Raw genomic sequence first — 25,846 nt, forward strand, 5'->3', positions numbered from 1 at the left:
GGCAGTTGAGGTTAAGAAGTTTGCAGGGACAACATGGCCACAATTAGTATATGACCTGGGTAGTTGAAGTATGGGAGAGGCCTTTGCCCTGTAGTGGGCTTAACCAGGCTGATGATAATGATGATGGCACCCCCCCGTTTCGAAGGAGAGGCCAATAAACCATAATTAACAACATCAGCAACGTACCGTGCCACGGGTCAATAGATTTGACATGTGCGCAACGTAGTCTGGATACCTGTGTTTACTTTTTGGTACACATTATGGCACCTCCTCGCAAGGTGAGAACCGCTACTGAAGAAGCAAATCGTGGAACTGTGTGCATGGTGGCAACCAGGCCACATGGGCTCAGCAAGCTGCTGTGCAGAGAGCAGGACAAGCTGCAGCACAAGCTCACCATCGACGCCAGGCAGGCAGTTCAGATCGTTCCCATGAAAACGAAGTGAAGAGAATTCACCACGAAGACGCTGCAGTGCATGGTGCCGAAAATAGAGCTCCTGTGGAGCTGCTCCACCAGCTTACACAGCTGTGACTGTGTGTGCCATACAAGCCGGTGACTTCTTGTGCCATGTCAGATGGTCTGCAGCGACAGCAATGCAGTGGTTTCTAACAGAGGCAGGAAAGAGGCCTGTAAAGATGAATTCTAATTCAGTTAAATGGTTGATGAGGTCACAGAATTTGGCTGCAAGGAAAGGAACCACAATAATGGTAAGCAGGAGACTTACGGCAGTGGCATGCTGAGCATGAGAAAAGGTACCACTCCAGTAGCTAACCTCAATATAACGAAGTTAGTAAAATTGACACTTTTGTTCTTTGTATTGAAATTTCATTACATTGAAATTGTATTTTTGATGCAAAGTGTAGTTGCCGACCCATTTTTTTACACAGTCTGATTAAGGCCACAAGCACCACTGAAAATGCATGAAGATTGTGCATGCTTCTTAGCGCCTTGCTCCTGCAGTCTAATGACAAAGTTTTCTGTGCCTACACTTGCGGAGCTGGAGTCGCAGCATTGGGCAGTGGAAGGTTCAATGGCTGCCTCATATTCTGTTTATGTGAAAGGCTGTAATACCGGCCTCCACTATCAATAAAGTAGCGCTTTTGCACACAGGAAACATGGTACAGTGGTTGCACAGTAACACGAGAAAGGCAAGTTTGCTTTTTCTTAATATTAAGAAAATGTTGCCAGCCTGGTCATCAAAGGCAGTGAAAGTTTTTTACAATCCTTTAGGAAAGGCAGGAGATTTATGGAAGTTCACCTTTATGTGTAAACCTGAGTGGCCTAAATGCCTTGATACCTTGGTGTGTTTTGCTGCTAAACAAGCTTTGAGACCAGGCTAACAGCACTTGTCTTGGTCTATTCTGACAGTGTGCATTGTAATTCGTAATGAAGCCAAACAAGAACTCGCAGTTCTAATTACCGGCCGCATTCCCATGGGGACAGAGCACACAATGCTCATGTATTTTGGTCGGCATTCTAGCCACTGTGGCAGTGCGTGGTGTTCTCGTGGAGATGTGTTCTGGGCAAGCATTGAAGTGCACACATTGCAATGCAGGTCTGATGACTCGGACTATGAGTTCAGTGACACGGAGGTGAACAAAATCCTGATTGTGACCCAGACGCCACCACCGCCATCTGGCCTACGCAAGCACGAAGGCTACGATCGGACAGGTGACTGGACCAGCCGTGTGAAAATGACCCAAGAGCTAGCACAGGTGATTAACGATGGCCTCTACTTTTACGAGGATGACCTGTGGAACCAGGTGGATAGGCAGGAGCAGCAGATATACCGTACAGTCGAGGTAGTCAGTGAGGAGGAGTTTGCCCAACGCCAAGGCCCACAGCAGCGGGCAGCGGGTGGGCAGGCACCACCACCCCCACCACCTCCGCCCGTACCAGAGGGCACACCGCGCAGCGCGGCAGGCCGCACACCGCGCAAGGACCCCCGGGTGGCCCCCCGCTTTTACCCTGTGGTGAAGGAGGGCAAGCCGGACACACCGCGCAAGCAGAAGACGCGGCACAGCAGCAACCCTCCAACAGAGCACCATGTAGGCTGGGTGCTGGACGTCCGGGAACACCGGTCACGAGCAGCCTCCATTGGGGAAGCAGCAGTCGCCGATGTGGTGCATGGCAGCACACCACACTCTCTGCCCACTTTTGAGCACCCAAGTCACGCCCTGCTCAAGGAGAATGGCTTCACCCAGTTAGTCTACCACAAGTACCGGTCACGTTGCCTCAAAGGTTAGTTTGCTATGCTTGTTGTTCCTGCAAGAGTACACACGTATCTGGTTTTCTGTAAACTTAGTGCCACTTCAGCAATCTCAAGTTTCCTTCTATGCAGCCAAACCCCAATTTAGCAAATTGCCACAAAAACTTGAGCAGACAGATTTTGTACAATCGGGGATTTAGTAGCAAATAAATGCACCATGTTCCCACTGCCTCCTTGGCTCCTAAGTAGGGATGATGATACAATTAAACCTTAATACAGTCGAACCCACTTACAACAATAGACAGTTTTAGTATAGCGTACGCTATACCATTGCGTACGCTAAAAAATAGCGGGTCGTCACTGCGCATGTGCTGAACGCTAAACGAAATAGCGGGCGTACGTAACGCAAACGAGTTAGCGTTAGCGTTTTTTCATGGTTTGAGGAGTTTGCGGGAAACATGGCGGCGGTCCCGGCTGCCCGCTTCGAATTTAATTTGGCGTTGCTTTTGTACAATGCACTTCGTTCGTAGCAAATGACTGTGTAAACGGCTTTCGCTTAGTCTCAGGCAGCTTCGACGACAGAGTATTATGGATAACCTCGTGGTTTTTTCGAGATCGCTTCTCGTTTCGAACGAGTCTAAGCCTAACGAAATAAACGTTCGAGAAGTCAGCGCCACCTATCGCTACAGGCGCTAAATAGCCGCAACGACGGCATATGGCCTCTGAGATTTGAAGATATCGCCGGCCAACTAAAATTGTAGAAAGCGTGCACTGCTTAGCATACATTATATTATAGCGTATAGCATACGCTATAGTTGCGTACGCTAAACTAAAACTGTCTAATATTCAAGTGCCACAAAAATTCTATTGTTAAAACCGATCATTGTTATAACTGGGTTCCTCGCCATCCCCCTTCAAAATGCAGCAGCTGTTCCGAGAAAACTATAATGGTGAGGAGGCCAGTTCTTCTCCCCACCCTCTTCCTCGATCCGGCTTCTGATTGTGTTGGCTCGTTTAATTACTTTACACCACATATAGCAACTTATGAATTGTAGCCAGTGAGTTTACAAGGCATATCTACATGGAATGAAGTTCCAGAAGGACACCAGTTTAGAGATATCCGCCATCAAACTCGCCGTAAGAATGCACTGTTGTTTCACTTAATTTTTCACAAAAAGTTCTTTTATGCATTGAGCCACAATAGTAACTAGAATGCCAATATATTTCATCCAACACTTTGGGAAATAATATTTTGAAACTGGTGCCATCCTGGAATCTTATTTCAAGCAGATACATCTTGCAATCTCACTGGTTACAATTCGTAAATTGCGATGTGCCTTGAAGTAATTAATCAGGAATCAGTCCATTTTTGTTACTTAGTTGAATATGTGTTCCGATTTCTCATGCTAGTGATGTCTGCTTTCTGATTAATCCTGCTCAATGACAAGAACTCATTTAAAGAAAAACATTTCACCAAACAGCAGGAAGCTTAGTAGCCAACGTCAAAGCGCCAGTACAATTTCGGAGGCCATGAGTCGGCCAAGCCAATTTGGCGCGGCAAGGTTCATTGGCATTCACACAATGGAGCTATGCAAGATCAGCATGGCTCAGGTGCATAACAGTGTTATGTGCCGTGTGCTGCTATGATACCATGATAGACTTTGTTCGCATACCAGCGGGTAAGTTGTTTTCTTTGACCGTATCGGCATTTTCCCGGTTTCACAACACTTTAGATATAGGCCAAGTGGTAAGTAGAAATGAAAGGCCATCACATTGGAACAGAAGGCACCTATCACAAATGTAGTCACATCGGGAGCTAAGAAGTTTTGTGTTGCGTACGCCGAAGATTCTTTTGCTGTTTTATCAAAATTTAATTGCAAACGTGGCCGTGTAGCGGTTCCGTGGATGGCAAGGTCGTATTTTTTTTTATGCATGTTTAAAGTTATGCATCCCAGTAAGCATATTTTGCAGTAACGAGCAGTAATGGATATAATGAAGTAATTGTGGCTCCCCATTCATATTTGTTATTATGAGGTTATACTGTCACAAAAGAAATATGGATGCATGAAAAGTACTGAAACATTGTTATCTGTGCCTTTACTCACTGGACATTCACCCGTTTCTGCTTGCCCTGATGTATTCACACCACATGCTTCAGCTTGGAGCATGTCAGAAAATCCACTGTAGATAGTATGCCTCAGAATCAAATAATATTTTAGGGCTTGATGAAGGTGTGGAGATAGCAACCCTTCCGAAAGCAGGTTAGAGGCTATAAACAAACCTTGGGATAGTGGATGCTGCTGCCTATTTAAGTGCACCCGCAACTACGAGGTTTGTGCAGTCTGACAGCGGTGGAAGACTGCGCTTTAATAAGGTGTCTTTTTTTTTTTTCAGCTTGAATCCTAGCCAACAATTCGTACCAAATACTCTGGGGAAGACATTGCTATTAGAATCCTTGTCACTTGACTCCATAATAAAGAGGCAGTAATGGTTCAATAGTGCACTGCCACAGCTTTTGATGTGTTTAATAGGTGCCAATGGCTTTCAAGGGGAAACATGTTGCTGTAGATGCAAGTTGACAACAAGGGCAGTTGGAGATTCCAGATGTTGTAACACATTTGCTGGTGGGTGTGGCATTGCATGTGCTTGCATTGGTGTACCCATGGGCTTCACCACAGATGCAAATGGAATCTTGTCTTGCTATTTGAATACAGTGAAACGTCGTTAAACCGTAGTTGGCCGGAGCTCGGCAAATGTACTACACGGTCGTACTGTTTAACCGAATTAGCATGAGATCGCCCAATTACCTGTTGAAAACGGAACTCAGAGAGAGTGCGATGAAAGGGGAAAAAGAACATGTAGTATTTATTCACTTCGCGCGACAAAAGTGTTATTTTCGTTTGATACCGCAGCGGCCTAGCAGAACGTCAGCGGCCTCAAACTTACTGAAGCTGCGTGCCAGCTTTTCAGCCAGCCCCCTCTTCTCGGCAAACACTGGCATGGCAGATTCCTCGTTGGCGTTACGTATTCTCCGTGCACGCATGCGGTAGCGCTGCAGAAGTCGCGGGGTGCCTTTTCATTTCATTCTCGTCGCTACGATTGCATTCATGAGGCTGACGTAACACGCAGCTTCTGCCACTGTTGGGCCTGAATCGCCTGTGCTGTCACTTTCCGTGTCGTCCTCATCACTGTTGCTAGTCGGCACTTCGGCAACAACAGAGGCAACAATGGCGAAAAGTCAAACCTTGTAGCTGACATCTCTTTGCGGTCGCAGCAGCGCTGCCGAGTAACTTCTTCGCATTCCAAATGCCAGACATCGTAGTCAACAGCAGATCCCTGTCACGTGCCAGTGCCGACTTCTTCGTGTCACATTTGATAGCACGAACAATGTCTAATTTTTCTTCTATGCTGAGCACCCGGCGTCTTTTTTATCCGAGCTTCGGCATGACACGAGTCCTCGTTTGCAGGACGCCACAATGCTCTCTGGCACGTTGCCGAAATGATGTTGATATTGATGTGGCTTCACGCGCAAACGCACAGGGCACGTGATAGTACCCTGTTCCCTGTTCCTATTTTTCTATTGGAGGCCGTTCCGATCTCTGAGGCTTATTGTTCTGCCGAGCCGCCCGATGGACGTCGTGTTTGCGCGACGAAAAGTGTAAACACTATGTGTTAACCGGCACGTACACAATAAGCTGGTACGGTTTATGCAGATACAAAACACATTATGTTCAATGGCCACTGAGTCGGGAATTTGACTTTACTACTTTTAAAACGAAACTACTGTTTAAGTGGGTATGCTTTAACAAGGTTTTACTGTACACCATTTGAAGCCACACATCTAATTTAGCGTGCACCTCTCTTCCAAATTCCTGAAGCCATCATCAATGGTGGTCCCTTGCTTTGTACTATATATAGACAAACAGTTCCACTGCTCGTGGGTTTAAATCAGGCCTTAGCAAGCTCAGTGCAGTAACTGTTATTACTGTTGTAAGAGCCTGCTGATTTGACACCTGTGTCGGTTGCACTGTCAGCTGAGTTTAAATATCCAGTGCGTTCAATCATTTCAAAACATAAGGGCTGCTGCAGTAAGCGTGGCCTCCTTTGAGATCGTAGCATGCATCATGGTCCAGCCAGAACATGAGGATAATGGAAGCTCCATTGGTTTCATCGCAGTTGAACTGTACAGCCAGCTGTGGTAATGTTAGTATGCTGTTAGCAACCAGTGCATGAAGATGCGGTCATATGGGCACCTTATACACAGCAAAGCCACTGCACAAGATTATTTTGCATTTGTGCAATGAGATAAGTGAGTGCTCATATCTCAATGGGGATACTGCTAAGTGTACTTCGGCAGTATCTTTTGCACACAGCGTACAGCTTTAAAAGCATATTAAACTTTTCCTAGCAACATGAAACACATGTGGCAAAATTTTCTGCTACTTGTAATGCTCCAAATGTGATGCTGGAAGTGCTTACCAATGCAAAGAGCTTTATTTATTAAAAACGGATTGTGCTCAGAAGTTTTGTTGGGAAAATGACGTCTTTCTTTCGCACGGGGCATGCAGAGCGCAAGCGGCTTGGGCCAGGCCAGAGCCAGGAGATGAACACACTGTTTCGCTTCTGGTCATTCTTCCTGCGTGAGCACTTCAACCGCAAGATGTATGAGGAGTTCCGTCGGTTGGCTCTGGAGGATGCACGCGCAGGCTACCGGTATGGCCTGGAGTGTCTGTTCCGTTTCTACAGCTATGGCCTGGAGAAGCACTTCCGGCCAGACCTGTATGAGGACTTCCAGCAGGAGACACTGCGCGATTGTGACCAGGGACAGCTCTATGGCCTCGAGAAGTTCTGGGCTTTCCGCAAGTACTACCGCCTCAGCCACCAGTGCCACGTTGAGCCCCGGCTGGAGTCCCTCCTGCAGGGATACCGCAGCATCGACGACTTCAGGATAGATGTATGTGTGAATCATTCATGTTCTCATCTTAAATGGTGCACCACTCGTGCAGACCAGGAATACAATGAGTGTAGCTACTGGCAGAGATCTTATCTGCACTTAAATGATATGTTCCCATACAACATTCACGCTGAACTAGCAGCATTCGCAAGGCATTGCTTTCATGCCGTAAGCACAGACAGTATTGGCAGCAGAAGCACATTATTATCTTAAGTACAGGGAAATCTCGATATAACGAACTTCAGGGGACTATAGTAAATTGTTCGTTATTCTGAAAAGTTGTTGTAGTGAAAGCCCCAAAATTAATCATTTCGATCATCAACCCGCCAGTTCATCAGTTGTCACCGTAACAGCTATACACAAAAAACGTCGCTGTTGGCTCTTGGCCTGCGTTGTTCCTATTTTCCCTAGATTCCGCCACCAGGCACCACCACAGCACCGTAATAGAGTGGCGTGCGCAAGAGAGATGCTGATGCCGAGACTGCCACTGACAAAGAAGCTCCATATCACCTTTAAAGCGTAATGTTTCTTTTTGTTTGTTTGTTTTTCTCATTGCTTGCTGTGGACACCGCAACTTTCCTGCTCGAGGCAGACACCTGAACTGTTCCAAAGCACAAGTGCATGTAAACAACACTGTCCAGAAAGTGTGACCATGTGGCATCTCCACGAGCATGGAGGTTGCAATCCTCCGTGCGCACAGTTAAGTACGGCTGCAGAAAAAAGGGCGAAAGACGGAAGAGACGCGGTTTCGTTTAGGCGAACTTGTCTGGGCGGAATATGCGCTCGCAAGACCTGATGCATCGTTGCCTCCACAATAGGAGGCAGGTGGAGGGGTGGAGTCTCCTTTTGGCACATTTTTTTCTATGCCACCATCTCGAGTCTTCCGAACCCACGTGCTGTGGCGTCCGCTTTTTGCGCCTTGTCATCTGTGTCAGGATAGGGGGCTCAATCCCATCGCTCGTGATCCGTTGTCAAGATTGGAGTCCGGCAGGAATTCGAAGGTAGCTGGCCCATGCCGTCGTCCAACTTATCCACGCTGAGGACGTTGATGAAGGGAAGAACTGCTTCTCATAGAGAACGAGGAATATGGGTTTATTTACAGTATTTAAATCAGTCTAACATGATTGCTTGAGAAAAGTGCATCAGTCTAACATGACTGCTCAAGAGAAGTGTCAGTCCAACATGACTGCTCAAGAGAAGTGTGTCGAGCACCCGCACAACAGCAATTTTTAAACACTCGGTGCTCCGGCGATACAAGGCGGCGAATGTTCGTTTCGTCATAGCAAAACTAGCCGCCTCCCGCAGGACGGCCTACGCACACAAAGGCACACACATTCCAATGCCCGGAGCCGACGTCATAGGGGCCCCGTAGCACTCGGAGCCGTTCTGGGTAGCTCGTTGTCCTGCGTCCCGGTTGGCGCGTGGGAAGCAACAAAAAACGGCTTTTCCGCGGCAGCTCGCGCACGGGTAGCAGATCAGGTCCGCGCTGGGGAGTTCGGGCACAATAGTTCGTCCGCCGAACTCATTCCGTCACAACAGCGATGGGGCTAGAGGATGGCGGCGGTTTCAGCACAAAGCCCGCTTCATCGAATGCATCCTAGCTGAAGCGACGGAGAGTGGGGGATGCGCGTCTTGTTCCCCAGTCGTAATTGGGTGGCAATCCTGCATTGCAGCTCGCCATTCTTAACATCTGCTAGCCTACTGTTACGGCTGCCATAAAGGACACATGGATATATGAGAAGCCCCACATTTCAGAACATTAGTTCGTAGTACTGAGGTGTTAACACGACTAGGAAACTGAATAACGATTGTTACTCTGAAAGTTCAGTATTCTGAAGTTCGTAGTACTGAAATATTTTTACATTGAAACTACAAGCAGTCAGCAGGGAATTTGTGAGAAGCTTGTTAATGTGTTGATAGTGACAAGTTGGGGGTGGGGTCACTGTGTCGTATGTGGGTCTACCAGCAGTGATATACCTGGCACACTAATGGACAGCTGCAGTATGGTTCGTGCTCAAGGATACAAGGTGCATTTAGTGACTCTTGTAACTTTTCCTCGACGGATGATGGTGGCACAAAGCAACATTGTTTATGTAATGAAATTGTCATGTAAGGAAACCATGCAGGTAATTTTCCCATTTTTTAGAGAAATTCAGATGGAATGGTGAGTGAAGAGAATCCTTGTTTGATTGTAACAAGCTTGAAAATTCATTGCTCTTGTGGCATTTGTCATGCTGCACTGGGTGTTCACAAATTCCCGCAAGTTGCAGTTTTCACTCTATCAGATGCTGTGTACAGAATTGTGTACATTGTGAACCTTTTCTTCCAAGCATGCTACAGATGCCCCAATTTCACAGTTTTAGCAAAGTTGTCCACTCTAATAGCCTGTTCATTTGGGCTGGTTGGTACACATCTTAACTTGAAGGTAAGACAACATGATGGACAAGAAAAGACGAACATGACGCTTGTGCTTTTCCTCCTCATCCTGTCTTTAGCGCTTTCAAGTTCTGTGTCATATAGCGAATGCACACAAAACTAATGCGTAACATAGGAAGCATGGCAGCAGGTGGCTTGGCCGTGCCAGGTGAGTTATCTTTCTGTCATATGTAAGAGGCATGCGGTGCAGAAAGGAAGAAGAGGGCTATGTGCACGTATTGGTCCGAATGGCACGAGCCCCCGAGGCCTGTGACCTGAGCTGTGATCGAGAGAGAAGCAGCGCCGAGCTGGGATTATTGACATGGCTCTGGGTCAAGAAGGTTGTAGCATCACCATTGCACTGGCGACGGGATCCATGGAGGTTTGGTCAAGTCCGTGACGCTGATGGTCCAAGGTGTGGCTGTCGACCTAGGCAACGTTTGAGCAAGGCTCCTTGGACCTGCTGCAGCCTCTCACGGCAGTGCTGGGCACTCGAGGAAGGACTCCCCTTCAGAGGCAGACCAGCACATACGATAGTCCCCGGGGCGTCTCGTCGGCACTTGAAGAAGTAGCAGCGCAACCCAGAGTTACGCCTAACCGGTGAGGCCAGGGTGCCACATCACCGACGGAGTTTGAGACACCGGCATCGGAGATAGACTAGTTGACTGGCCAACACGAAGGTAGAAACATGTATGGAGCACCAACTATGATGAAGACCTGACACACTTCGTACTCGGAAGATGTGTGCGACGACAAAAGTCAGTAAGAACAGTACAGTCCCTTCTAGCAGCGTCGCAGCCATAGGCTAGGGTGGCCTGACTTTGCGTAGCAAACGCCAAGGACTAACATAGCCAGTAGTGAGGACATGTTTAGTGATTATTAAGTAGGCTGCATAAGTGTTAGTGTTTCTAACATTGTGTTTTAGTTTGAGTGACTATATTGAGTTTGGTGGTTTAGAGTGTACAGCTGAGCCCGTTATAACGAACCCGAGCGTCAAGCGGAATTCGTTCGTTCTATCCAGAAGTTCGTGATATGTGGGCCACACACAAAAATTGACATCAATCAAAACAAAAATTTATTGCGAAATAAAAATAGGTGATCGTTGTCTGCCTCTTCAGAGCACATCCATGACGGCGGTTTCAAGCTTGTTCAAAGCTGCGATGTGTTCGTCACCCAAGGCCTTTAAAATACACAAGATTTCTAAGTGCCTCAATATGGTTCACTGCTGTGGTTGTGCTTACGGATGCTGGCTTCGATGGATTGTTTTCGTCGTCTGATGCTTCGGCGTCGCTTGATGGGACGGTGGTCTCGTCGCAAAACGACTCCACTACTTCAGCAGCGTCGTCTACATAAACAAAATCTTGCCAATCAAGATCGCAGCCAGCCAGGTTAGCGTCAACAACGCGTCACCCGTCAGGCAGGCTTTGTTGAGCGTCTTCAATGCCTCAGGTGCGTGAGCGAAGCCGGCTTTGCGAAAACAATTCTGGATGCATTCGGGTGTCGCTTCCATCCGCGCCACTTTGATCATTTCTACCGCCGAGTACAGCGAGACCTGCAGAGGCACATTGGCAGTGGGGCGATCAATTACAATCAGCATCCGCTGCACAACACGGCGCCTGTAGGCCGCTTTAAACGACTGTATTATGCCCATGTCCAGCGGTTGTGCTTTTGACGTTACATTTGGCGGCAGAAAAAGCAGCTCAACTGCCGTTAAGACAGCTTGGACGTGGTGGGCGGTACAGTTGTCGAGAATCAGAAGAACTTTGGGCCCTTTCTTTGCCATGCTGCTGTCAAAATCAATTAGCCATTCCGCAAACAACTCGTGTGTCATTCACGACTTCGAGTTATGCCTGTAACGCACTGGTACATATGTGCGGAAGCAATGTGGCCTCTTTGATTTGCCAATGACAAATGGCAAGCATCAATCGCTTCCATCCATGTTGGTGCACAAAAGCACAGTTATGCTAACTTTGCTGTGCTTGCCGCCAGCACATTTGTCACCCTTCATAGTGTGCGTTTTGCCAGGCAGCATTGGATAGAATAGGGCCGTTTCATCGGCGTTATACACATCCCTTTCAGCATAACTTGATACACGGGCCAAGTTTTTAGACATCAACGTGTTGATGTCTTCGTCGCTTACCAATTCCGGTTCGCCGTTGATGGTCTTGGAAAATAATTCTGTGGCGGAGCTTGAAGCGATGGAGCCAGCCATTGCGAGGGGAAAAATTTGGAAAGTCCAGGAGGAACGCTTAGTCCTTTGCTTTGGACAACATCAGCGGCCCGCTGATGGGAACATTGCGTGCTCAAGTATCAAGGAACCACTTTAGAAGCAGGTCTTCAATGTCTGCATATGTGGCTTTCCATAGGCGCTTCCTCGTCGCGGAGTCCGTGGCGGCACTCTTGTAGATTTTGTCCTTCTCTTTCAGTATCATGGATATTGTCAATTCCGAGAAACCATACTTTTCCACCAGTTCACGGTTTTTCGCGCCTTGGCAAAGGTCTTTCAAAATCAACAGTTTCGTGGCCAGGTCCAAAGCTTTTAGCTTCACTGTCGAAGTAGACGCTGGCGAATCCGCCATCTCGGATAGGCGCAGGAGCACACCAGTAGGAAACAACGCCAACAACACTAGCACAACCAGCACAACCACAAGCGTGTATTACAAAGGGGCAGCTGGCCTATGCTACCAGGGTGTCGTACAGAGGCTAAGTGGGCCCATGGCGTCTTGTGCCTCCTCGACAGGAGTTACTTCATGTTGAGTTGCGAGGACAAGAGCTTGGAGTAATGAAATTTATTTACGTAGGAGAATTAAAAGAATTACACCAAACTTGCTTATAGGTATAGACAAAGTCATACTTGCAGGACTTCGAAGCACAGCATGTTACATCATCGCATGCAGCTTCAGTTTTCTTGGAGCACTTCTACGTGATGATAGAGCAGACTAAATCATTCTGAGAGAGTACACGTGCCAGCGCACTTGATGGCTTGTATCCTGTCCGTCTTCCCCAGGTCACTGGCTGGGGAAACAATCCGATAATCATCACAAGCAAGTCGCTGGAGTGGAATGGAGAGGTGCCCTCTTGTAGGAATGCCGAATTTGTCAGCATCTCGGTGTCTACTTTGAGTTAAATTTAACGCCACCATGGCCCCGGCCTCAGCTCTTTAGCTGATGATACGCCAAAACGTCACAATGCGGACATCACCCCAGCACCACACACTTCTTGGGGCACATGCCTGAGTTCATCTTCAAAGTTATTTTTGAAGAGACAAATACCTACAACATTCAAGCAAAACACGCAAACCTGAACATTGCTTCCTCAGAAGGCTATAGAAGACCACGGCCAGAAGCTCGCAATTGCTGTCAGAGACAAAGCCAGCTAAGAGCCCTCTCACCATAAGTTAGAGGGCTACAGAGGTCCATCGAAGATATGCGACTCTGTTTAAAAGAAAGCCGCAATTGCTTCTACAGTTCTAACACCTGAGACGCATTGTTTTAAATTTTGTGATTGCCATGACACTTTGAACACAACTGTGGGCATACTTGTAAAAAATTAACAAAGGTAGTTTTTTTGTTTGCAACTAACCTATATAATTACACTCAGGCCTACTTATTGTGAAAAATATTGTTATAATCTATATCATTCTTTGGCTAGGCACCGAGGGCCTCCAATGCAATATTTTGTAAACTAGCATGGCGTGATGGTTTGTAAATATATTTGCCTAAACTTTGACCTTCTGGCTTCAAACAAAACAAACTTAATATATGGGATTTTACGTGCCAAAGTCACAATATGATTATGAGGCATGCTGTAGCGAAGGGTCTCTGCAGATTTCGACCACCTGGGTATCCTTAATGTGCCCCCAATGCATGAGACATGGGTGTGTGCATTTTGCCCTCATCGAAATGTGGCCCCCACAGCCGGGATTCGATCCTGCGACATTGTGCTTAGTCTGGCTTCAAACGGCTTCGTGACTTTGTCAAAGTCATCTTTTTAAACAAAGCACTGTTTTATTAATAATTAAATAAAGGCTATTAAAATTGTCCGACGGCAAGATTCGAGCACATGTCTAGTACTGAAACCTGATATTGAAACCATTGCGCGACGGCTGCATGCATTGTCAAGCAGCATAAAACACCCTTACGAATTTCTCGTGAGCAAGCGAGCACATTGAAACGCTTGGCGCGTTTCCATTTGGCCTTACCGAGGCACCGTTATAACTCAGGCAAGACGTTGCATGGGCAAGGAACACACGGAAAACGCAAGCAACCAGAGAGTTGCGTCTGCAACAACAGGGAGAAGCTTCTGAAGTGGATGCATTGGAACGCAGGCAAGCATGTCGGCGGGAAAATTGTAAAAAAAGAAGTACTACATCAACATTTCTTTCATTGACCAAATACAAGATTGGTGGTAAAAATGAGCTTACTGGGGAGGTTGTCATAGTATGCATGGTATTCTTTGAAATTCCTTGTTTCAAAATACGGCAGCCTTGGTTTCAAAGGTAGAGGATTGGCTTCATAAGTAATGATTACAAAGAATGACGGTTCCCCAATGGGGACTTCCTGGCCTAATTTTTACTCCACAAATGGCGAGCAGCATCTAAATGTATTAAGTAACTGGTTCAAGTTGTAATTGAAATGCAGTGTGTGATGCCGAGCACAAAGGCGAGCGCGACAAAGCAGCATGCATTATTTGCTTAATGCATTAGCAATAGGACTGTCAAAACGGAAGAAAGTATTTGTGGGTTAAGTGTAAATTGGCTCAGTAAAACCTCGTTAATTCGAGCCTCGTTAATTTGGAAAATCAAATAATTCAGACTTGTCCTCTGGTCTCGGCAGACATATGCATTCTTTAATGCAACGAAACTCTCGTTAAAAAAGAAGAGCAAAAATGTCGTTAGCGTCCACCCAAAACAATGCGGCAGAGTTTGCATTGCCATAGTCATCAGTGGTAATGGTACATGAATTATAGTAACACCAGAACACTTCATGCCTATTTGTGCCTTTAAAGCCTTTACACCTATTCTTCCCCAAGCGCGCGTCAGCGCAATCTGCACTGCACTTAATTTTTGTGCTTACCACCGCGCATAGCATCTTGTTGCCCGTGTGCCTTCATGAGTGCATAGTCACCATCATTGCATCGATAGCAGCCATGGTTTCGCCCGCAGCGGTTGCAGCAAATAGTAGTTTCATTTTTACTCGGTACAGAGCTGCCATGTCGAGGGTGAAGAGCACCGTCTACATCGCAATGGGTGGCGACTTGGTGCCACTGGTGAAAAAATAATCGGGATGCGCGCACTGTAGTGAAAAGTGTCTCAGGTGAAGACGCGCTGAGTGTCTCGTTGTTGCGCTGAGGCCGCACTGTGAAGGAAGTCGCGAGGCCTTAGCTGCTGCGAGCGCTCATCAGTCACGAGATGAGAATTGCAGCTTCTGCACTGCTTTTTTGCAAAATAGAAACAAGGTTTGCTGATTCATTCAGTAAATTAAAGCATGTTGGCGTAGTATGCATTCGCTTATTGTTTTATTGATAGCCTTGATAATTCGACATTCAGTTAATTCAGACATTTCTTTTTTGGGTCCCGCGAAATCAGAAATAACGTTTTACTGTAGATGTAGATATACCTCTACTGCATGACCGGCTTTCTGCACTTCACATGCACACACACATTATATGCATTATATATAGTGGATCTGCTCCAGACCACCGTCAGTTGCACTTCACTCCCGAAAGAGGCAAAACGTGCATCGAGTGAGCTTCTTACTTAGCAATGCAATGAATGTGGTTTAAATCCAGGACTCCAAATCCAGGACCACAAAGAGGTGTGATGAAATGTTATTGCATTTCCCTCACATTTACTGCTAAATTTCAATTGTATTTTTCCCCCTAGATTTCGCATTCTTTTCCTTTTCACTGCAGACATCCAGTAGCCAGGTTTAATCGTTACACGATTGAATCCTGCTACAACAAAATTGACAGGGTGCACGAAAAATTTCGTTGTCGCAGAAATTCGTTGTCGTGATATTATCGAATACATAGGCAACATGTGACTCGCTGACACAAAATGCAAGCTTTAATTCAAAAAATTGGTCAGCTTAGCTTATGTGCACTTGCTATACGATGGCACAACTCTCACATGCATGTGACTCTCACATGCTGCCAGCAGAGCCATTGCCTCATCGTTGTCCTGGGACCCAATCAACGCCTGATTGTATTCGAATGCGTCCATGACCTGCGATGTAGTCTGTGGTCCGGGCTCACGTAGCGCAACTGTTTCATCTTTGACGAAACAGTTTTCCCAGATGCCCTTCAGGATTTCTTGGTCTGTCAATTCTTCACGCACAACCACGCGCGAGTCGGCTTGGATGTACTCGTTGGGATGTACATCGGCAGGCACATCTCCACTTTCCTGCAGGGCTGCCCACGTGGCTGCAAATTCATAGGACAGCGACCTGTCTCCATTGTTCTCAGACTCCCAAGTCTCTGCAGCCTGCGCAGCGAGCCCGGCATGGTGGAAGCATTTGCAGATTATGGCGTTTCTCGTTGTGCACCACGAAGTGGCAATCACTTGGAGCGCCATAAAAAGATCCACTTTTGTTTCACGGCTCAAAAGCGTGTTCAGAAGCAGCCTTTGAATAGGGCAGTCACTCTAGGCCCACTTTACATTCTGGATGACCCTTTGGTCCAAGGGTTGAAGGATAGAGGTGCAGTTCAGTGGGAAAAACTTTAACTGCACGTTTTCCAGCTCGGCATCCTCTATGATGTGGGCGGAACAATTGTCTAAAAGTGGACAAACCTTTCGGCTTTGCCTGCCCATATCCAGGTCAAAGGGTTCGACCCACTCTTCGAATATAGCCCAGGTCATCCATGCCCAAGTGTTAGTCATGTACTTCACGGGAAGGCCACGATTTCCTTTGAAATAGCATGGCTTGGCACTTTTTCCGATGACCAAAAGCAGCCGCTTGTCTGAACCATCCATATTAGTGCAGAGGAGCACCAGGGTGTCTACCAATCGGGAAAACCGGGAAAACCGGGAATTCTCAGGGATTTTGAGTAGTCTGGAAAAAGTCAGGGAAAACTCAGGGAATTTGGGCCTCTATCAGGGAAAATTAGCGGCAATTTTATTGGAAGGGTCGAAAGTCGCGGTAATGCTGGCTTGAGCAGCAGACATGAATCGCAGTGAATCGTCTTTGACGCCCTGTCGTCGGCTTGATGAGTTGCCAGTGTGCAGTCAACGACCGACTTCCGGATTCCCGATAATTTGGATGGCTTCGCGGCACCGCCACGTACCCCATAGAGTCAACGCATCAGAACGTGTGAAATTTCGGACGCAAGAACCCTTCGCCGTCCGATTTTCCGGACGTTTTGTCGTGACCGCAGGTCCGAAACGGCAATAATCAAAGGCACCACCGCTGCCGTTTCGATTACTTTGCCGCCTCGAACCGGCACTCTCGCGCGCAGATCCGCTGGCAGCCGTCGCCACCACTGCGGCAACGCTAGGCCTAGCTGCTTCGACGTTCGCTATGAAGCTTCTTGCCGTTTGGTGCTGAGTTTTTTATTGAAAGAATTAGCTGCTGTCAGCAATGGCACGGACTCCGCTTTTGTAGTCCTCGCGATTGGCTTAGAAACTTAGAAAACACGGTGCGTTGCATAATGCCGGTTCCCGAAAGTCAGCTTCGCCTTTGTACAGAAATGTTACATGGTGAAGCATACGCGAAAGTATTGCAGTGAAGCATAACAAGCGTGGGAAGGGGCTATTGCCACGGAAAACAGTATGTATTCCTTAATTATACACACGTGCACCCGGTATTTCCTGTCACAGTACGAGCGCCGATATGCCTAATATGTGTACCGACAGGCCTTCAGAGCGTTTTCGAACGTGCCTGTGGAGGTTTGAGCCCCTAAGGGCAGTAAATGACACGCATTTATTTTTTTCCAACTGGCCGATTTTTCGAACGTTTTCGCGACCCCTAGGGAGTTATAAAATCGGCCGTGGACTGTGCAACTAACCAAGATGCTTCAAATGGTCCTTGGGACAAACGAGTGGCAGAAGGAGGACAAGAACAGAAATGATGTATGTATTGAGGAATAAATGGGAAATAAAGCTTGCTGCCACCGTTATGAAGGAGCTTGAGCTCAAAAAACAGTTTTGGCTGATGCCGAGATGCAGGTGTCCCGCATCCAAACCAAAATAAACTCTTTAAAGCAGTGAAACACAACACTCAGGCGTCGTGCGCGGGCTGAGAGTATGTCGAGACAGTTGAGGTTGACTTACGAGTGGTTAAGAGAGAATCTCAATTGTGACAGAGTTCGGACCTCATACCACTGAGCTTGCTATCAGTTGATAGAGATTGCTCATATATTCAAATATATTCACTTCTATGTGCATCTCCGTTTTATTCGTATTTGTGAATGTCCGACTTATTTGCAATTTTTTTTTCGAAGACACTTTATTTGCTGTGCATTTTACTAACCCCTGCCTTCTATTCTCTTTTTGAATAACATAAACACTACTGCTTAGTATTCAAATTGGATTAAGTCGCTTTTTAATTTTTTTCATGTGCTTACTCGAGAGTGACAGCATCAGGCGATATGGTTCCAGCCCGTCTTGACATAAAACATAGTTTTGCATCACTCAGGGAAATGGGCAAAGGCACTCAGGGAAAACCTGGAAAACTCGGGGAATTTGGAAATGTCAACTTGGTAGACACCCTGAGCACGGTTATTCTCTTCTTACTGTGCTTGCCTCCATGGCAGCACAGGCCCTTAAAATACAGGGTCCTGGTGGGCAGCATCGCGTAGAAGAGCCCGGTCTCATCGGCATTATAAATATCCGATGGTGTGTAGTCTTTCAGGATGCGTGCAAGGTTTGCTGACATCCACGCAGTGGCGTCGTCGATATCTGCCGAAGCGGCTTCACTGCATAAAACTTTGCTGATGAGGCTTAGGCGTGACCTGAATTTGTTCAGCCAACTTATGCTGGCCTTAAGGTTGCATGTTCCTAACATGCAGGCATAATCAGGTGCTTTTTGATGCACAATATTACTGCTAAGGCTGATTTTCTTGGCCCTTGTCTCCACGGACCAGGTGTAACCTGCCTTGACCAAGGCCTCGTGCACCGGCTGAGTCGCTTTCTTCTGCTTTGCTGACGTCCCTGAAGCTAGCGCTTTGGCTATAGCATCCTTGCTATCCACCGTGGTTGCTCAGTGGTTATGGTGTTGGGCTGCTGAGCACGAGGTTGCAGGATTGAATCCCGGCCACGGCGGCCGCATTTCAATGGGGTGAAATGCGAAAACATTCGTGTACTTCGATTTAGGTGCATTTTAAAGAACCCCAGGTGGTTGAAATTTCCGGAGTTCTCCACTACGGCGTGACTCATAATCAGAAAGTGGTTTTGGCACATAAAACCCCATAATTAAAAAAAAATTATAGCATCCTTGCTCTTGAATCGAATCCTTGCCACGGCGGCCGCATTTCGATGAGGGCGAAATGCTAAATTGTTGAAAGGTAGCTTGCCGGAATTCCAAATTCCTCTGCGAAGTCTGATTTTTTTCTTTCTAGCTTGAGCCTGGGCGATAACTCTAGCCTTCTCTTCTGTTGACAAAAACCTGCGTTTCTTTGTCAGCTGCAACATACTTCAGCTTACAATCCAGCAGCTTCGAGAGACGATAACTAAAGGACGTGCAAGTCGTTCATTGTCAAGCGTGTGTCGCCCGAACACCTCGTCGCACCCTACCGGGATTTGACTTCGCAACCACTACTTCGTATGGTAATTGGTGCTGTACACTGGAGCCATTTTCACAAAACGTACAAAATGAACAATTAGAAATAATATAAAAATAAACCTATTACGTGTATGTTAGTTGTACGCACAGCATTTTCCTAACCAATATGACCTAAAAGGTTTCCTCGGAGCTTGGATGCTCCTCCATTAGAGCACGTTGCATCGCCATTACCAATGCAGCATGGCGGCTTTCTGTTTTGTTTATGTTGCATCATGGGCCGAGCAGCTCCAGTTTGTGTTTCTTTTATGCTATCAAGGTCGATGGTTTGTCAAGGCATGAAAAGGCTTAAATAATTTTGTTCATGGCTGCTCTGTAAAAACATTGTTGAAGTAAAAATGTGTCTGTGAAGTAGTTTGCTTTGGAGGGAATTTCGAAATGGAATTTAAAAAATATTCGATGTGGCAAAAATTTTGTTGAAGTAGACTTTGTTGTGCTGGGATTTGACTGCAGACATGTTCCCATGCCACGCGACTCACCTCTCGAGACACTTTGCTTGTATTTGCGGGCTTCATTCACATTCAGAATAACTTCTATGTAGCACCTATTGAGCAACAGAAAGCTGTATTGGGAGTTTTTCATGTTGCTCCATAATTTTCTCATTGATACTTTTAAACTTACTATAATATTTGAGAAGCTGATTAATTAATTAAGGCTAATCATGTAATTAGGTAGAATTTAAAAAATAATTTGAGTATCTCCAAGCAACGGCAAGCAACATTATCTTGGTTCTGCCGAGTTACGTGGCATTCACATATTTTTAAGGTTTGGCTAAAGTTACGTGGAACACCCTGTATAAACGAAGTTCAGCATGAATAAATTAACATGGGCTAAAAAATAAGTGAAACAATAGTAATAATAATATTAGGACATCTGTTAAAATACGTATAAACAATGTTCAAAAGTAGGAATCAATTAACCTAGGCTATATAAGTGTACGCACACACACAGAGAGAGACTTCTGCTTTATTGGCGAACTGCGAGAATTGCTCATCGATCTAGGTGTATTAATTGCTAAAATGCCGTTCGGGAAGCAAAATACCTGTAACAGAAATTCCATTGAAGTGGAGCTTTCGGAGTATGTCTCACTGACCGCCTATTTCCAATAATTGCAGGTGGAGAGGCCACGTCAGCGTACTGGAGCCCTGTGAGAAATGTGTGCCTTGTTGTAGGCCCAACCTGGCACTGCCAGGCTGCAAGCCTCCTCCTCTATTTCCTGGGTGGTAGAGCCTTTTTTCACGCCATTGTATAAAATACCCTTCTTTGTGCTCAGAAGAATAAATGCCAACGCCTGTTTTAGTTTTCGTATATTGCGAGCTGGTTGGTGGCTTTAGAAATGAATTGTTTTAAATTGTTTCTTCTGCTTCCTCTGCATAAAATTTCAAGCAACACCATGAACAAGAACCAAGGCAAGAAAACAAAAACAGTGCTGTTACTTTTAGCTGGTTTTGGATGGAAAGAACACCCGTACAAAGGAAAATGTAATAAATATCACTGAGGGCATCGTGCCCAGGACAGGCTTTAAAAGATGAGGCAAACAGCAAAAATCATCTTGAATCGTACCATTATTTTGTTTCATGAGGATAATTGTTGGGCTTATTCTTGCACCTGTATGTGTCCAAACAGAGGGGACAGAACCATGCTTCTCATTTCAAGTGCATTGCGTCGTTTTTACCTATAGGCCCTCGGTCAGCCCAAAGTCTACTAGAACTAAGAGGCAAAAATTATCATGAGCCATTCCACTCTGGTGGTGGTTGACCAGTGAAGCTGTTTAGCACATGACATGGAGGTGACACATAATTTGAAACAAAGGTACGAACTTATTTATTCTCTTGATGGGTGGTTATCGTCACGAAAGGTACGCACACTCATTTATTGTGTAGATTGGTGGTCATTATTTCACTCGCTACTGCAATCACATTCTTTGATAATGTCAAATCGATGCACGTACACCGCTGGGTGGTCGGTTGGGCCGGATCGGTGTGGCATCACAAGGGATATGTCTGTAACACGGAAAACATAAACCACTTCCTTTTCAATACCGACACATCAACATTGAAATCACTGACGACAACAGGGGTAACGTCATCACAGCTAATTTACACAAAGTGAGTAGCCATGAACATTACAGGACTATGAGTCATTGCATATTTTGCATGCTTATGGGGGTTTGAGCCATTGATGAGTTTTCAACATGCTGTTTTGTCTATTGTATGCGTGATTGCATAGATGGAGAGTTTTCATTTTTCCGAGGGGGGGGATCAGCTTTCCAATCCCTATATTGCATGGGCATGTATGTATATATATTGTAACAGGCATGTTCGTCTCAGCAACGTGGGCATGGCGTCTGGAAAAGGGCCACTAACACAAGGCAACCACAACCCGAAAAACCAACCGAGCGAGACACACATGAATGTCAACTTCTTTCTCTGCATGTGCTAGCACAGAACTGGCGCCGAAGTGCTCCGATACAACACTCCCTGGGTAGAAATGAGCCAACCTGGCGATCTATGCAGAAGACAGCACAGGCAGGTCATAGCACGGTTTAAGCCGTGTGACATGAACTGTTTTGCGCCCTCAGAAACGATTGTTGGGAGCTGGCTCGATCGGCTTGATGACATAGTTCACGGGCGACGTTTGCGCTAGGACTGTAAGGACTGTAGTATTTGGACAAGAGCTTGGTAGAAAGGTCGAGAGTGGTGGATGGAACCCATAGCCAAACCAGCATTTCCAGCAACGGCGAGCAATTCCATTTCCAGCAACCAGCAACGGCGACAATGGCCCATCAGTCGCCATCAGGAGTGTTTGGAAGGGGGACCGAAAAGTTACGCAGTAGCAGATTGACATCCTTCGTGTAATCTTGTTTAGTCGGTGGTAATCGACGCAAAACCTGATCGAACCATTCTTTTTGCACACCATCAGAACCGTAGAAGCCCAGAGACTGTGGGATTCTTGAATCACGCCATGTTTCAGCATATCGTCGACGTGGTCGCTGATAATGTGGCATTCGGTCGGTGACCCTGTAGGGAGGCCGGCGCAGTGAAGCATGGTCACCAGTGTCAATACAATGATCAACCGCAGACGTGCGCCCCAAGGAAGGTTGATCAAGGTCAAAAGACGCACGAAAACATTCAAGTAGTTGAACGACTTGAGTGCACTCGGCTTGAGTGAGGGCGTTATCTATGCTGCGCGACAAGAGGTCCAGGTCACGTTTGGCAGGTGCGGTGGCAGAAGTGACTGCATCAAGAGGCAGTAGTGCCACATCAGAAGATGCCTGGGATGGGAAAAAGGCATGAAAAGTGTCCAGATGGCCGAGGGATTCGCCGTGTAATAAAGTTCAAGGGCAGGGAAAGGAAGGAAACGGAAGTACGAGGTTTCGGCGACGGGCAGTCTTCAGACGGCATAAAAAAAGCACTTGAAGCAGTGAAAGAGCCACAGTGGATGAACACTGAGGCGGCTGGGAACGGAGAAATGAAGACGTCGGCAGCAACAACCACTTTAGGAGACGGGCACTTAGGGCCTGCGGTTATCATACTGAACGGATACAGGGAAAACGAGCACAGTCGACTACAGCATAATGTTTGGAAAGGAAGTCCCAGCCTAAGATAACGTCATGCGATGCATGCGAGAGAATGACAAATTCAACAACATATGGTATGTCTTCAATCAAAACACGAGCAGTGCATGCGGCCAAATGCTTAACGTGCTGCGAGCTCGCCATCTGCAAGGACAGGTCAGGAACCGGTATTGTCACTTCCTTCAGTTTGCGGCACAGCAGTTCACTTATCACAGAAATGGCGGCTCCTGTGTTGACAAGAGCTTTGGTCGCGACAACATCTATAAACACTGCGATTTCATTAGGGGGTAAAGTATGAGGCCTTAAAAATTTCGGCGACAGCGCAGTTCTTGCCTCAGGAACTGCGGCTGTTAGTTTTCCCTTGGCAGAAAATTGGACCGCCGAAGCATGGGGGAAATGGAGCGGCTGCAAGATGAAGGCGACTAACGTGAGCTGAAGGTGGCACGATGTGAATAAGAGTTCGAAGCGTCAGCGTCAACATTGCATTCTGGTCATTGAAGTATGTATTCAAAGCGAGGCACAATGTTACCCTACATGGCGGCGACAGTGGCACGCAACATGCTCAGCAATACCGCAGGCGTAGCAGACAGAGCGGTTATCTGGAGTATGCCATGGGTTGGGAGAGGGTCCGGGAGGTGGGTACGCTAGTACGTGAACTGAGCGTTCAGAACATGGCGGCGAGTAGAAGCTGGTGACTGGGCTGCTTAGGGCTGGCGGCGGTCGCGCATATGAGCGAGTCATGGCTTCAGCGTAAGTCAGAGGCACTGTAACATGCGTTGATGCCGCAGGGTATGGCAGTGCCTCAGCGACTTGCGTCTGAATGACATGACGGAGTGGGTTGTCCAATTTGGTAGGGGTCTCAGTATCAGATGCCACAAGGGAGAGCTGGCAGGCCACTTCCTCGCAGATGTACTGCTGAATTTGCAGCAGCAGGGCAGAATATTCAGCTCCAGTGCATGTGGTTTCCAAGGCTGAAATTTCCGTGGATTGCATAGTGGTACGACGCGTGAAAAGGCGCTCCTTGCACAGCTCATCAAAACTTTGGCACAATTCGATTGCTTGAGTGATTGTCCGAGGGTTCTGGGCTACCAGCATATGGAAGCAGGGCGTCCACCAACCGGGAAAAACAGGAATTCTCAGGGATTTTGAGTAGTCGGGAAAAAGTCAGGGAAAACTCAGGGAATTTGGGCCTCTATCAGGGAAAATTAGCGGCAATTTTATTGAAAGGGTCGAAAGTCGCGGTAATGCTGGATCGAGCAACAGACAGGAATCGTAATGAATCGTCTTTGATGCCCTGTCGTCGGCAGGAGGAGTTGCCAGTGTACAGTCAACAAGCGACTTTCCGGATTCCCGATAATTTGGACGGCTTCGCGGCCTCGCCACATACCCCATAGAGTCAACGTATAAAAATGTGTGAAATTTCCTACGCAAGAACTCTTCGCCATCCGAATTTCCGGATGTTCTGCCGTGACCGCAGGTCTGAAGCAGTAATCAAAGGCACCACCACTGCCGTTTTGATTACTTCACCACCTCGAACCGGCACTGTCGCACGCAGATCCGCTGGCAGCCGTTGCCACCACTGCGGCAACACTAGGCCTAGCTGCTTCGACGTTCGCTATGAAGCTTCTTGCCGTTGGGTGCTGAGTTTTTTATTGAAAGAATTAGCTACTGTCAGCAATGGCATGGACTCCGCCTTTGTGGTCCTCGCGATTGGCTTAGAAACTTGGAAAGCATGGTGCGTTGCATAATGCTGGTTCCTGAAAGTCAGCTTCGTCTCTGTACAGAAATGTTACTTGGTGAAGCTTACGCAAAAGTATTGCAGTGAAGCATAACAAGCGTGAGAAGGGGCCACGGAATACAGTATGTATTTCTTAATTATACACGCAGGCACCCGGTATTTCCTGTCACAGTACGAGCATCGATATGCCTAATATGTGTACCGACAGGCCTTGAGAGCGTTTTCGAACGTGCCTGTGGCGGTTTGAGCCCTTAAGGGCAGTAAATGACACAGATTTATTTTTTTCCAACTGGCCGATTTTTCGGACGTTTTCACGGCCCCTTGGGAGTTCGAAAAATCGGTCGTGGACTGTGCAAATGACCAAGATGCTTCAAATGGTCCTTGGGGCGAATGAGTGGCGGAAGGCGGACAATAACAGAAATGACCTACGCATTGAGGAATAAACAGGAATGGAAGCTTGCTTCCGCTGTTTTGAAGGAGCTTGAGCTCAAAAAATGAAGTTTTGGCTGATGCCGAGATGCATGTGTCCCTCATCCAAACCAAAATAAACTCTTTAAGGCAGTGAAACAGAACACTCGGGCGTCGTGCGCGGGCTGAGTTTGTCAGGACAGTTGAGGTTGACTTACGAGCTGTTGAGAGAAAATCTCAATTGCGACAGAGTTCAGGCCTCATCCCGCTGAGGTTGCTATCCGTTGATAGAAACAGCTCATATTCGAAAAGCTTCTATATGCATCTCCTTTTTATTAGTATATGATAATGTCCGACCCCATTTGCAATTTTTTTTAAGACACTTTATTTGCTGTGCATTTTACTAACCCATGCCTTCTATTCTCTTTTTGAATAACATAAACACTGCTCCTTAGTATTCAAATTGTATTAAGTCACGTTTTTATTTTTTTTATGTGCTTACTAGAGAGAGACAGCATCAGGCGATATAGTTTCAGTCCGTCTTGACATAAAACATAGTTCTGCATCACTCCGGGAAATTTGCAATGGCACTCAGGGAAAACCTGGAAAAGTCAGGGAATTTAGAAATGTCAACTTGGTAGACACCTTGGGAAGGCATCGTCTATGCCTTTCAGGATCTGCTTTACTTTCTTGGTTTCTGCCACTGAAGCATTCACCTGCCTACAGAGGTTGATAGCTCGTGAAGGTCTCACCATTTTGTTGAGCACAGCC

The 25,846-nt window shown here is 46.7% G+C and overlaps 1 protein-coding gene and 1 pseudogene across 2 annotated transcripts in view; one reads left to right on the forward strand and one right to left on the reverse strand.

The window, feature by feature from the left end:
• The window catches only part of larp (La related protein), a 96,147-nt gene extending 75,487 nt beyond the window's left edge, over positions 1-20,660 (forward strand). The window contains exons 10-13 of one of the 2 annotated variants that reach the window (XR_010570108.2): positions 1,554-2,239; positions 6,776-7,161; positions 7,573-7,680; positions 20,468-20,660. Coding sequence is in view for 1 of the 2 variants with exons in the window: in XM_065453944.2 (XP_065310016.1) it covers positions 1,554-2,239; positions 6,776-7,161; positions 20,468-20,503 (1,108 nt within the window). In the remaining variant the exon portion in view is untranslated. The remainder of the gene's footprint in view (positions 1-1,553; positions 2,240-6,775; positions 7,162-7,572; positions 7,681-20,467) is intronic. The other variant, XM_065453944.2, reaches the window with a different exon arrangement.
• LOC139057158 (tigger transposable element-derived protein 6-like) lies at positions 7,696-20,460 on the reverse strand (annotated as a pseudogene).
• Positions 20,661-25,846: the final 5,186 nt, after the last annotated feature.

The sequence above is a fragment of the Dermacentor albipictus genome, chromosome 3 (assembly GCF_038994185.2).
Source record: "Dermacentor albipictus isolate Rhodes 1998 colony chromosome 3, USDA_Dalb.pri_finalv2, whole genome shotgun sequence".
Lineage (NCBI taxonomy): Eukaryota > Metazoa > Arthropoda > Arachnida > Ixodida > Ixodidae > Dermacentor > Dermacentor albipictus.